The sequence below is a fragment of the Mastigoproctus giganteus genome, chromosome 1, assembly GCF_048544385.1.
Source record: "Mastigoproctus giganteus isolate SK-2022 chromosome 1, ASM4854438v1, whole genome shotgun sequence".
Taxonomy (NCBI): Eukaryota; Metazoa; Arthropoda; class Arachnida; order Uropygi; family Thelyphonidae; genus Mastigoproctus; species Mastigoproctus giganteus.
In genome coordinates, this window is record NC_143575.1 from 33,946,008 (window position 1) to 33,959,876 (window position 13,869).

Below are 13,869 nucleotides of genomic sequence, written 5' to 3' on the forward strand. Positions count from 1 at the left end.
TACAAAATTTCAAGCTTCTCGTTCGGCTGACAAACAAATGGTTCTTGTGTTTTTTGACATAAAAGGCATTCTTGTTACACATTTTGTGCCTTGTGAAACAATTATGAATTAAAAGCATATTCTGAGGTTCTAAGAGTCAAACTTTGTCACGCCATTCATGAGAAACGTCAAGAACTTTCCTATGTGAGGTTGTTTCTCCATCAAGAGAATTCCAGTCCCCATGCGGCTAATATTGTGCAGCCAGTGATCAATGCCATAGGTGCCGAGGTTCTCCCAACCTCTTCCTTGGCATCTCCATAGCCAGGTGGGCAGGAGCGGCAGTGGTAGCACACGCTTCTTGATTAGACCGGGGTTCGAGCCCGCGACCACCAAATACGGAAGATGCAGAAAGGTCAGGGAATGACCACCGCATATCTCCGGAGCAATATGGCCTTAGTTGCTAATGCTCCTAAAAACCAAATAACAAACAAACCTCTTCCTTATTCACCGAACTTAGCCCTGTGTGATTCCTTCCTCTTTCTGCATCTCAATAAAGCTCTGAAAGGCAAGTATTTTGCATCTGACAACAATGCTCACAGAGCCAATGGAAGAACTTTGCAGTCTTTCAAAAAATTGCTTGCATGAAGCATTTAATGCATGGGTACTATGGTGGCGAAAGTGCAAAGTTCAAGGTAGAGTATTTCGAGAAGGAGAAATTCACAGAAGATTCAGATGATGACGATTAAGATCTTTCACCAGTCCGCAAATTAAATGATCACCCCTTGTATTTGGCTGTAATTTTTTGTCTGATTTATTGTCTCATTTATTAAATAATGAATATTATCTAATTACAGTATTATCTAATTTATTAAATAATGATTAATTTATTAAATTAAATAAGGAAGTAATTTTGGAAGCCTACTAGGCTTTTTGTTCCAACTAAGAAATACTGCTCTAGGTTTAGGCGCAAATGGATGTCAGATGAACTAATGAGACTCGTGGCAGAGAAGAAAAATGCATGGGATGCACATGAATTGTCAGGTGATACAGAAGCCTATGGTAGATACAAGCTAGTCTGTAATCAAGTCACAAAGGAGGTTAGATAAGCGAGGGCAGATTATGAGAAATCTTTGGCAAAGGATGCAAAGAAAAACAGCAAAGACTTCTTTACTTATATAAACTCTAAAATGATGGATATGAATCGAATTGGTCCACTTGATATCAATGGTTTGGCTGTAGATGATCATTCTCATATTGCTATTGCTGCCAAACTAAATGAATATTTTGCATCTACATTCACATATGAGGAGTTATTCAAGGAGGAGAGGGCCAGATCTTTATCAAACTGTAACAGGGAGTTAAATGATTATGTAATAACTGACAGCAGTGTGGAGGAGAAATTGTTTAAGTTAAACATAAGGCACCTGGAGTAAATGGGATCTATCCAGTTATATTAAAGGAGGTAGCAAGGGAAGAAAGCAAACCCTTATCCATAATTATGAGAGCATTCTTAGATTCAGGGGAAGTCCCCACGGACTGGAGATGTTCAAATGTATCTCCAATTCACAAAGGGGGATCAAAGGGTGACACGAGTAATTACAGACCTGTTAGTTTGACTTCTGTTCCAGGGAAAATAGTGGAGTCACTGGTTAAAGAAGCATCGCAGGATCATCTAATCAAGTCTTCAGTTATAGCTCGGACACAGCATGGGTTCGTTAAGGGGAAGGTCTTGTCTGACAAATTTGATTGAATACTATGATGTGGGCACCTCCGTGGGCAGGAGCAGCAGTGCATAGCACACGCTTCTTGATTAGACCGGAGTTCGAGCCCGTGACCACCAAATACAGAGGATGCGGAAAGGTCAGGGAATGACCACCGCATATCCCTGGAGCAATATGGCCTTAGTTGCTAATGCTCTTAAAAACCAAATAACAACAACTATGATGTGGTCAAAGAAATGGATGCAAAAAATAATTTTGATATCATATACTTGGATTTCAGGAAAGCTTTTGATGCTGTTGCACAAGGAAGATTGCTGTACAATTTGGAGCAGTATTACATTAAGAGCAAGTTACTACAATGGATAAAAGGATGGTTGAGTGAGAGAAGACAGAGAGTGGTAATCGATGGATACTGCTCTATGTGGAATAATGTTATTAGTGGTGTCAGTCAGGGTTCGGTGTTGAACCCATTGTTGTTTTATATATTTATCAATGATATTGATGAAAGTATATCAAGCTTAATGTCAAAGTTTGCAGATGATACAAAGGTTGGCAGGGTTGTTAATGACAGTATACAGCTTCAACAGCATTAGCATTAGCAGAGGCATATGGTGCAAGAAATCAAGCTTATACAGCATCAGCCAAAATAAAAAAAAAAACGCTCCCATTTCACCCCTCCGTTCATTCCAAATATCTGTCCAGCTCAGACTTAAATTTATTTAGGCTATCAACTTCCTCAACAAAGGATGCAAGTTTGTTCCGGCAATGAACCATCTGCTGGCTAAAGGCAAACTTCCACACATCCATCCTACAACTGTCTTTCCTTAATTGGAATTTATGCCCTCTCAGGTGCCTAGTCTCCAGACACCGTAATTTGCAAAACTTGAACCTTTCTTCATAAGAGCAAACCTTTGTACTATTCACTAATCTAGTTGCCCTTCTCTGTACTCATTCCAAGAGCTCTACATCCTTCTTAAAATGAGGCCACCAGACCTGTATACAGTACTCAAGGTGGGCATGACCATTGCCTTATACAAGGAGATAATCACCTCCTTATCCCTGCTAGAAAAATTCCTGTATATCATTGACAAGACACCATGAGCTACTCTTGCAGACCATCTGCACTGATTAGAAAACTTCATATCTGCCTGCACAATTACCCCCAGGTTCTTTTCGTTCTATACCACTGTCAGTGTAGTACCACAGAGTTTATACTTTACTCTGGGGTTACTGCTTCCCATATGTAGTACTTTACATTTGTCAGTGTTAAACTTCATTTGCCACCTCTCAGCCCATCTGCTCAACTTTTCTAGATCCTGTTGCAGCAGTGTATTGTCAATAGTGTCCTTAACAACCCTGCCAACCTTTGTATCGTCTGCAAACATGGACATTAAACTTGACATACCATCATCAATATCATTTATCAATAGAGAAAACAACAATGGACCCAACACTGAACCTTAAGGGACTTCACTAATAAAATTGGTCCACGATGAGCAGTGACCATTGATTACCACTCTCTGTCTTCTCCCACTCAAACATCCCTTTATCCATAGCAACAGTTTGCCTCCAATGCCACACCTCTCCAATTTGTGCATCAGTCTTCCAAGTGCAACAGTATCAAAAGCCTTTCTAAGATCCAAGTATATAATATCAAAGTTATTCCCTGCATCCAGTTCTTTTGTGACTGCATCATAGTATCCAATCAAGTTGGTCAGGCAAGACTTTCCCTTAACAAAACCATGCTGTGTCCGAGCTATAACTGAAATCTTGTCTAGATGATCCTGCAGTACTTCTTTAACCAGTGCCTCCATTAATTTTCCTGGAACAGAAATTAAACTAACAGGTCTATAATTACTTGTGTTGCCCTTTGATCCTCCTTTGTGAATTGGAGTCACATTTGCACATCTCCAGTCCATGGATACCTCCCCTGAGTCCAAAGAAAGCTCTCATAATCATGGCTAAGGGTTTGCTTACTTCCTTTGCTGCCTCCTTTAATATAACTGGATAGATCCCATCCACCCCGGGTGTCTTTTTTATGTTTATCTTCAACAATTTCTCCTCCATTTAGCTCTCAGTTATTAGAAAATCATCTAGTTCATTGCCAGAGTTTGATTCACCTCTGGCATTCCCCTCCCCGAATAACTCCTCATGTGTGAATGTAGATACAAAATATTCATTTAGTTTGTTAGCAGTATCATCAACACCTGATGATCCTGCTAACAAACATAGATACACCTGAGCAGGATCATCAACAGTTGAACCATCAATATCCAGTGGACCAATCTGATTCATTCCTTTCCTTTTAGAGTTTAAATAGGAAAAGAACTGTTTGCTATTTTTCTTTGCATCATTTGAAAAAATTTTCTCATAATCTACCTTTGCCTGCCTAATCTCCTTTGTGACTTGGTTACAAACCAGCTTATACCTATCATAGGCTTCCATGTCACCCATTAATTTATATGTATGGGACTACCTTTGGGGAATACAATGTGTACAGAAAGGATAGACAGGATATCAAGGGAGGAGGGGTTATGCTATTAGTTAAGAAACACATAAAATCCAAGGAAGTGAAGCCAGTTGACATTGCTGGACAGTGCAGTGTTGAGTCAGTTTGGTGTGACCTAAGCATTGGAAGATAAAAATTGAGAGTAGGAGTGTGCTATAGGCCTAATGACAGGATGAGTATAATAAGAAACTGTGCAGGAAAATAGAATGGACCAGTAAATCAGAGAGTCTTATAATGGGGGATTTTAATTTCCCAGATATTGACTGGAATTTGTGGGTTGGTCACTCACACACTAGCAAGGCTTTTGTGGATTTATTGGATGATTGTTTTCTACATCAGCATGTTCGGGAGGCAACTAGAGGGAGTAATACTCTTGATCTGATTATCAGTAGTGATTCTTCATGCATTAACAATCTGCAGATAAAGGAACCACTAGGTGGCAGTGATCACAGTGTGCTGAAGTGGGATTTACTCAAAGAGGTAACTACCATCAGGAATAAAGGGAAGGGTTTTTGCTTTCGAAAAGGCGACTACTATGGTCTGAGACAGTATTTAAATTATATACAGTGGGACCAACTGATGTTACCAACAGCAAATTCAAAATGCATTCAAAGAACTTGTCTTGGAAGCTACTAGGCTTTACATACCAACTAAGAAATATTGTTCAAGGTTTAGGCCTAAATGGATGTCAGATGAACTAATGAGACATATGGCAGAGAAGAAAAATGAATGGGATACATATAAATTAACATGTGACACAGAAGCCTATGATAGATATAAGTTGATCTGTAACCAAGTTACAAAGGAGGTTAGACAGGCGAAGGCAGATTACGAGAAATCTTTGGCAAGGGATGCAAAGAAAAACAGCAAAGAGTTCTTTACTTATGTAAACTCTAGAAGGAAGGGGATGAATCAGATTGGTCCACTTGATATCGATGGTTCAACTGTTGATGATCCTGCTCACGTAGCTAACAAACTAAATGAAATTTTTCATTGACATTCACACATGAGGAGTTATTTAGCAAGGGGAAAGCCAGAGGTGTATTCAACTCTGACAGTAAGCTAGATGATCTTGTAATAACTGAGAGTAAAGGGGAGGAGTAATTGTTGAAGATAAACATAAAAAAGGCACCCGGAGCAGATGGGTGCCTTTTTTATGTTTATTTTATGTCATAATTATGGCTAAGCAAACCCTTAGCCATAATTATGAGAGCTTCTTTGGACTCAGGAGAGGTACCCATGGACTGGAGATGTGCAAATGTGACCCCAATTTACAAAGGAGGTTCGAAGGGCAACAGAAGTAATTATCAACTTGTTAGTTTAACTTCTGTTCCAGGAAAATTAATGGAGGCACTGATAAAAGAAACACTGCAGGATCATCTAGACAAGACTTGAGTTATAGCTCATACATAGCATGGTTTTGTTAAGGGAAAGTCTTGCTTGGCCAATTTGATTGGATACTATGATGTGGTCACAAAGGAACTGGATGCAGGGAATAACTTTGATATCATATATTTGGATCTTATAAAGGCTTTTGATACTGTTGCACATGGAAGACTGCTCAACAAATTGGAGCAGTGTGGCATTGGAGGCAAATTGCTGCTATGGATAAAGGGATGGTTGAGGGGGAGAAGACAGAGAGAAGTAATCAATGGACACTGCTCATCGTGGACTAATGTTATTAGTAGAGTCCTTCAGGGTTCAGTGTTGGATCCATTTTTGTTTTCTGTATTTATAAATGATATTGATGATGGTATATCAATCTTAATGTCCAAGTTTGCAGACGATACAAAGGTTTGCAGGGTTGTTAAGGACACTACTGATGGTATGCTGCTGCAACAGGATCTGGAAATGCTGAGCAGATGGGCTGAAATGTGGCAAATGAAGGTTAACATTGACAAATGTAAAGTACTACATATGGCAAACAGCAACTCCAGAGCAACGTATCAACTCTGTAGTACTACACTGACAGTGGTAGAGAATGAAAAGGACCTGGGGGTAATTGTGTGCAGGTAGATATGAAGTTCTCTGAGCAGTGCAGACAGGCTGCAAGAGTAGCTCATGGTGTCTTGTCAATGATATACAGGAATTTTTATAGCAGGGATAAGGTGATTATTCCCTTGTATAAGGCAATGGTCAGGCCACACCTTGAGTACTGTATACAGGTCTGCAGGCCTCATTTCAAGTAGGATGTAGAGCTGCTGGAACAAGTACAGAGAAGGGCAACAAGATTAGTGAATGGAACAAAGGGTTGCTGTATGAAGAAAGGCTTAAATTTTACAAATTACAGTGTCTGGAGACTAGGCACCGGCGATGTGATCTGATAGAGATGTATAAAGCTTTTAATGGTTTGAGCATGCTCAATGCCGATGGGATTCTTCCTTTTGCTCAGAATAATCACCTGAGAGGGCATAAATTAAAATTAAGGATAGACAGATGTAGGACAGATTTGCGGAAATTTGCCTTCAGCCAGCGGGTAGTTGGTTGGTGGAACAGACTTCCATCCCTTGTTGTGGAAGTTGATAGCCTAAATAAATTTAAGTCTCAGCTGGATAGGTATTTTGAACGAACGGAGGGGTGAAATGGGAGTCGGTTTTTTTTTGGCTGATGCTGCATAAGCTTGCTTTCTTGCATCATACGTCTCTACTAATGCTAATGCTAATGTATCCCATGCATTTTTCTTCTCTGTCATATGCCTTTAGTTTATCTGACATCCATTTAGGCCTAAACCTTGAACAGTATTTCTTAGTTGGTATGTAAAGCTTAGTAGCTTCCAAGATAAATTCTTTGAATGCTTCCCATTTTGAATTTGCTGTTGGTAACATTATCAGTTGGTACCACCATAGTCGACTTTATGAAAGCAAAAACCCTTCTTTTTACCCCTGATGGTAGTTACCTCTTGAGTAAATCCCACTTCAGCACAATGTGATCACTGCCACGTAGTGGTTCCTTTATCTGCAGATTCTTAATGCATAAAGAATCACTACTGATAATCAGATCAAGAGTATTATTTCCTCTAGTTGCCTCCCGAACATGCTGATGTAGAAAACAATTATCCAATAAATCCGCAAAAGCCTTGCTAGTGTGTGAGTGACCAACCCACAAATTCCAGTCAATATCTGAGAAATTAAAATCCCCCATTATAAGACTCTGATTTACTGGCCCACTCTATTTCCCTGTACAGTTTCTTATTATACTCATCAGAGTCATTAGGCCTGTAGCACACTCCTACTCTCAATTTTGATCTCCTAATGCTTATGTCACACCAAACTGACTCGACACTGCACTGTCCAGCGATGTCGACTGGCTTCACTTCCTTGGATTTTGTGTTTCTTAACTAATAGCATAACCCCTCCTCCCTTCCTATCCTTCTTAATATCATTAAGAGTAGAAAGCCAGTGGAATTAGTGATCAGTGCCAATGTGTACAATAATATCATCTTTTTTGCCCCTAAAAGATGATATCCACTCTACGTCATCAACCTTTGTCCCTAGCAGACATACCCTGGTCCTGTTCCACCTATCCTTTTTACATACCATGTTTCCCATTTCCCTGACAATAGAGTCACCAACAGGATCTGGAAAAGTTGGACAGATGGGCCGAGAAGTGGCAACTGAAGTTTAACCTTGATAAATGCAAAGTACTGCTACCCATATGCAGGCTCAGGCTAGTGGAGAATGAAAGAGACCTGGGAGTAATTGTGCAATCAGATATGAAATTTTCTGAGCAATGCAGACAGGCTGCCAAAGTAGATCATGGGATCTTGTCAATGATATACAGGAATTTTGTGAGCAGGTCAAAAGGCAGTTATTATCCCCTTGTATAAGGCAATGGTCAGTCCACACCTTGAGTATTGCGTACAGTCCTGGAAGCCTCATTTTAGGAAGGATGTAGAGTTGCTTGAACAAGTACAGAGAAAGGTAACATGACTGGTGAGGGGAACAAAGATGGTGCTCTTATGAAGAAAGGCTTAAATTCTGCAAATTGAGGCTTCTGGAGACTAGGCACCTGCGAGGCAATCTGATTGAGGTGTATGTGGCCTTGAATGCATTGAGAAGACTCAATGCTGGTGAGATTCTTCCTCTTTCTTGCACAGATTACAAACCTGAGGGTGTTATAGTATTAATTAATTAAAAAAAAACTGAGGAAAGACAATTGTAGAATAGACTGTGTGGAAATTTGCCTTTAGCCAGCGGGTAGTTGATTGCTGGAACAAACTTCTAGTTTAAATAAATTCAAGGCAGAACTAGACAAACATTTTGAACGAATGGATCAATGAAATTCGAAAGGGGTTTTTTTTTTTTTTTTTGGCTGATGCTGTATAAGCTTGCTTTCTTGCATCATATTCCTCTACTAACGCTAATGCTAATGAGTATATAGCTTGTTTAAATAACATTTAATAGTAATAGAAAAGTTAATTTTGACTTTCTTTTGCATAGTATAGAAAATTCAATACTGCTGTGAGTATAATAATAGTATCAGACTTGAAGAATTTTTTCATATTCATGAATAAAATTATCAGAGTTGCTGTTTTCCCATGGTAGATATTAAATGATTTCATTTATTAAATTAATTAAATTTTTGATTTTAAGAAACACTTTTTTTTTTTTAGGTAGCCTGTGTAAGTGATAAAAATTTTGAAGTTGTTTTTGTTTTTGGCATATCTTGTACTTGCCGTGAGCACCAATTCTTATCATACCCTGGTTAATATGGATTTATCCTATATTAAGTTTGAACAGATGTATGCTCACAGGCTAATTTGCGTGTTGTATATATGGGCTGAGAAACCTGGAATAACCCATGGTGGACCTTACGTTCTCTGCCTGAGATCAGCTAACTAGAGTCTTGAAGATTTAAAAATTCCTCCAGAGTGTGGGATTCAGAATCAGACCTCCCCAAATGAGTGACAAGTGGCAAAACTACTATACTCGCACAGAGAATGAAAGTTTAAAGGAATAAAAGATAGCACAATAAGTTATACTATTAATAAATTAAAAATTATTTAAAAACTGAAGCATTTTTTATGCATTTATGTCTGGACAGATATTGGAGAGGCAGACATTGGAGAGTATTGTTTCCAAAGTAGGTGGAATGTTTCGGTTGGAAATTGTCATATCCATAGGTTTTTAAGTATGTTTATACTATACTGAGATACAATTTTAAAAGAAAATGGTCTAGCTTTACTTAAATTAAAAATAATAAACTTTCTCTTTCTACTTTGGGATGATCACAAGTCAAAGGATTTCACAAGATAGAAAGAATAAAAGAAACATCATGCAAGAAAGTCACACAGGCTTGAACCATGGTCACTCAAAGTGCTGTATACTTATGCACTTTCGTACCTAACCATTCAGCTATGATGGCCTTTTTGTAACTACTTTTTAGAAGAAATAGAATTTATAAATTAAAAAATGGGTTTGATATGTTTGTGTAAATGTATTAATGTAGAGTATGTTTTTTATATGTTATCAAAACCGAAATTCAAGGAGCTAGAACTTTATAAATGATTATTCTTTAGACGTGTCCAAAACCTGGAAAATTCAAAACAGTTTTTTTTTTTTTTTTTTTTTCCTAAACAGCTAAGCTAGGTGGGAGGTAGATAGATGCAGTAAATGCACTTCCCTACCATTAATATCCAGACATCCCTCCATTGATAGTTAGTCACATCCTATTGAACATATTTATAATAGACAGTAGTGTAATTTTGAATGCAAGATGCCACAACAGGCAGAGTTAAGACTTTCAGAATGCTTATAGGGGTGCTACATAAGCATTTGGTCTGTATTTGACATTTCCATGGCACTGAAGATCCCTATGTTGATGATTGGTGATGTGATCTGAAAATGGTGTACCGGTGCAGAAGCCATCATGAAATGACCTGTAAAATCTCGAAAGCTGATGGAACATGACAGGAGAGCCCTGCAAATAATCGTCTGCTTAGAATGCAAGTTGACATTGTCACAGCATTCAAGCCCCCAATGAGATGATTATGATATGGGTTACCATGGTTCTGTAGCTGTCCACCCACTAATCACTACCACAGTTACGCAGCCAGCCCAGAACCCTGACCTCACTCCTGGGATGAATTGGATCATTGGGTGATTGTGAGGAAAGACTGTCAGACAAACTGAGCTTGAATGGCAGAAAATATTGGAGAATTGGTGAAGAGTGTTCATAGATACTAGAGGTTGTCATAAAGGCTAGATGTTTCTTTAGTTTTCTTGTACTTAAAGTTTATTTGTAGATATGCAAGTATCCAGATATTAATGATAGAGCAATGTATTTGTGGCAACAAGGAGTAGGGGAAAAATTATTATTGCTGTATGTAAAAGGCAACACAAAGTGGTGTGTGCAATGATAGTTTAATCCAAACAGTAATATAGTTAATGTAATGTGGTTATGAGGTAGTACTACAAATGAAGTACTACAAAAACTAAGCACTCCAAATTGCATAGAGTGTAATCTGTCATTAATTTATTAAAGAACTACAGGTTGTTCTCAGTTGTTTCATGGTACTTTCTCTACCACGTTTTCAGTGACTGAACTGCTGTCTTTATTATATCAACAGCTTCACTCACTTGTGAAACTGCTAGTATAATTATATTTTATTAGCCTCTTTGGGATGTGTGTGTTTTTCAGGATAGATAATTGCACTATTTTTTTATAATGATGTGATGAACTTGTTAATATGATTATTATTATCACAATCATAATACTGTGATGATCCTCTGTAATAGCATAATAGTTTGGCCATTCATCACTCATTTGGAAAGGTCTAGCTAAAATCTTATCAGTGATTGGTGCAGTTTTTCTAAGGACTTTTTACTTGAAACTGTAATTAGCCCATCTTAATCAGAGCTGTAGGTTTTCTCTCTGTGGTGTTCTAGGTTTTCATTTGACAAAAACATGTTTCTAAAATATAATATGCACAAATCTGTACCATAGCCTGTATCACCATAGTTGTGAAGTAATAACTGAATTCCCAGTCTAGATTATTTTAGAATTTATATTATCTAATATAAATATGCATATGTAGAATAACAATAACAGCACAGTTATTGGGAAATCTGCCTCTGCCAAGACTTACCTGTTATAATTTTTGTTATAACAGGTAAGTTGTTTTTTAATCACATGCAAAGTTTGATCAAAAAGTCCAGTGAATGTTGCAAAAAATTATTTTATTCAATGATAAATGTTTATATTATTAATATTCTTCAATATAATTCTGCAACCATACACTTGTTCCATTGTGCCTACTACTGATCAAAACATTTTTGGAAAAGTCTTTTTGTGAATGCTTTTAGGCAGCCCATCATGTTTTATTGAATTTCTTCAATCAACTCAAATCATTTTCCTTTCAAGTTGTAAGTTTTGGAATAGCCAAAAGTCATGTGGTGACAAATCAGGGAAATAAAGTGGGTGTATTAATAGTAGCACATGATGCAAGAAAGCAAACATCAGCCAAAAAATAATAATAAAAATAAAAATGAAAAATACTACTTGCATCATTTACATCATCATCAAAATCATTTCCATCATGCCCTTGTAGCATGTGTAACAATAACAGCACAGTTTTGCCATTTGCCATTTTTCAGGTCATTTACAGTAGATTACATCTCTTAACCATTTTAAAACTTCTTGATGTTAGGCTGCATTAACAGAGTCACCTCATAGATTGAATTCTAATACATCATTCCCTCCCCTCGTTGTCAAAAAATGCAATCAGATGATCTTCACATGTGATTTTTACTGCTATTGTTTTGTGGCCTTGTTGACAATGTTGTTTTCCACAGAGAGCTTTGAACTTTGGTCTCTGGGTCATGCACCTGAGATGTGTGGCAGGTTTAGTAAACACACAAAAGAACTGATAAATTGCTTGAAGCACAAAAGAACTTCATTGAAAAAACATAGATTAAGAATTGCAGTTAGGAAAAAAAATTGTATTTAGTATAGAATGCATTTAAATTCAAAATAAAATTTCAGTTTTTAGTTTGTGAGATAGTAAATAAAATAATTAAATTTAGTTTTGCTAATTGTGAATGAAATCGAAATCAAATATAGAATGGACAAAAACAGCACATAATGAAAATGAAGTTTATAGGTATTTTTAAACTTTTAATCCGCAGAACAGATGTTATCATATGTCACCACTAAAAATATACTGAATACTGATGAAAATCAACATAAAATCAAAATGATTTGTGCACTGTAATACTGTATTGCTATGAAGCCATGGGAAAAACTGATTTCCAGCTTCTCAATTATCATCACTGGGCATCCATAAATTTACTATGTTTGGAATGAGTTAGTAAAGTATCATCTCCTGAGATTAACATGAAGAGTAGTGCAATGCCAGTTCTCTAGTGCAGGACTTTAAAATGACTGGGCTCAAAATGCATACTACTTTGGACATATTGGGAAATCTGCCTCTGCCAAGACTTGTTACCTTATAATTTTTGTTAAAAATGCAGGATCTGACACAGCTTGTTCAAACAACTAAGATTAAATGAGAAGTAACTTTCCACTACATTGGTGTATAACTATAAGTTTGAACTTGGTATGCACATGCTCAAAAGATGTCATGGTAAGCTTCACGCACAATCTTTTATCTGATGCTGTGCATCTGTATTATAAGATCATTCATCACACTTGTTTTTCTTCTTTATAAACCTTGTATATTTACTTTCAACATCATTAATTAATATTTCCATTCCCTTTGACTGCATAAAATTCACCAACTTTTTAATGTTTTAACAAGAGTCAAGTCTGAAAATAGAACATAAAAATATTCTGCTATTAAAAGTTACTGTATTTAGATGACTGAATACTTAAAGTTTTCACTTTAGTGGTGCTTCTGGTCCCATTTGCTTTGGCTAGCTTTGACCACATTCTATATATCATTTTTACATAAATACACTATTAATTCATATATAAATATAAGTTTATTTTGACTACTTTATCCTTACTGCAAGATTGTATATTGATGTTTCTTTAACAGAATATTAATGGGAACATATCATTCAATAATGTCTACTTCAAATATCCAACCCGTCCTGAAGTCAGCATCTTAAAACACTTTAATCTCTCTGTTAACAGTGGTGAAACAGTTGCCCTAGTGGGTGGTAGTGGCTGTGGAAAGAGTACATGCATACAGATCTTGCAGAGATTTTATGATGTTTTTAAAGGAATTGTGGTAAGTTAATATGTATCATTAGTTTTTACAATATTGCACAAATATTAATATTAGTATTAATAGTGGCAAACAACAATGCAGTGAAGCATGATTATACAGAATTAGCCCCCCCCCCCAAAAAAAAAAACTCCATATTCTACTTCATTTTTCAATTCCCACTAATAATTTATCTAATTCTTCCTTAAATTAATTCAAACTATCCATTTCAACAATGCCAAGATGGAAGTTTGTTCCAATGATCACTCACTCTCTGTTTGAATGCAAATTTTGCACATCTGTTATGTAATCATCCTTCTTCAATATAAGCTTATGTCCTTTTAAGTCTGTTTTTCAAGAAAGAGTAAGGATGCATCAGAATTTTTAGTTTACTAAATCCATTTAAATCCACTTCAGTCTGGGCTCGTCACAGGTGGCTAATTTCCAAGTTGCAATTTGCAGAACTGAAGTTTGTATTGATAAGAATACTC

The 13,869-nt window shown here is 36.9% G+C and overlaps 1 protein-coding gene across 1 annotated transcript in view; it reads left to right on the top strand.

Moving 5' to 3' along the window:
- Nucleotides 1–13,869, top strand: part of LOC150090694 (ATP-dependent translocase ABCB1-like) — a 382,558-nt gene that overhangs the window by 344,214 nt on the left and 24,475 nt on the right. Inside the window, exon 22 of the mRNA XM_090369148.1 lies at nucleotides 13,208–13,402. Within this exon, the coding sequence (XP_090225274.1) occupies nucleotides 13,208–13,402 (195 nt within the window). The remainder of the gene's footprint in view (nucleotides 1–13,207; nucleotides 13,403–13,869) is intronic.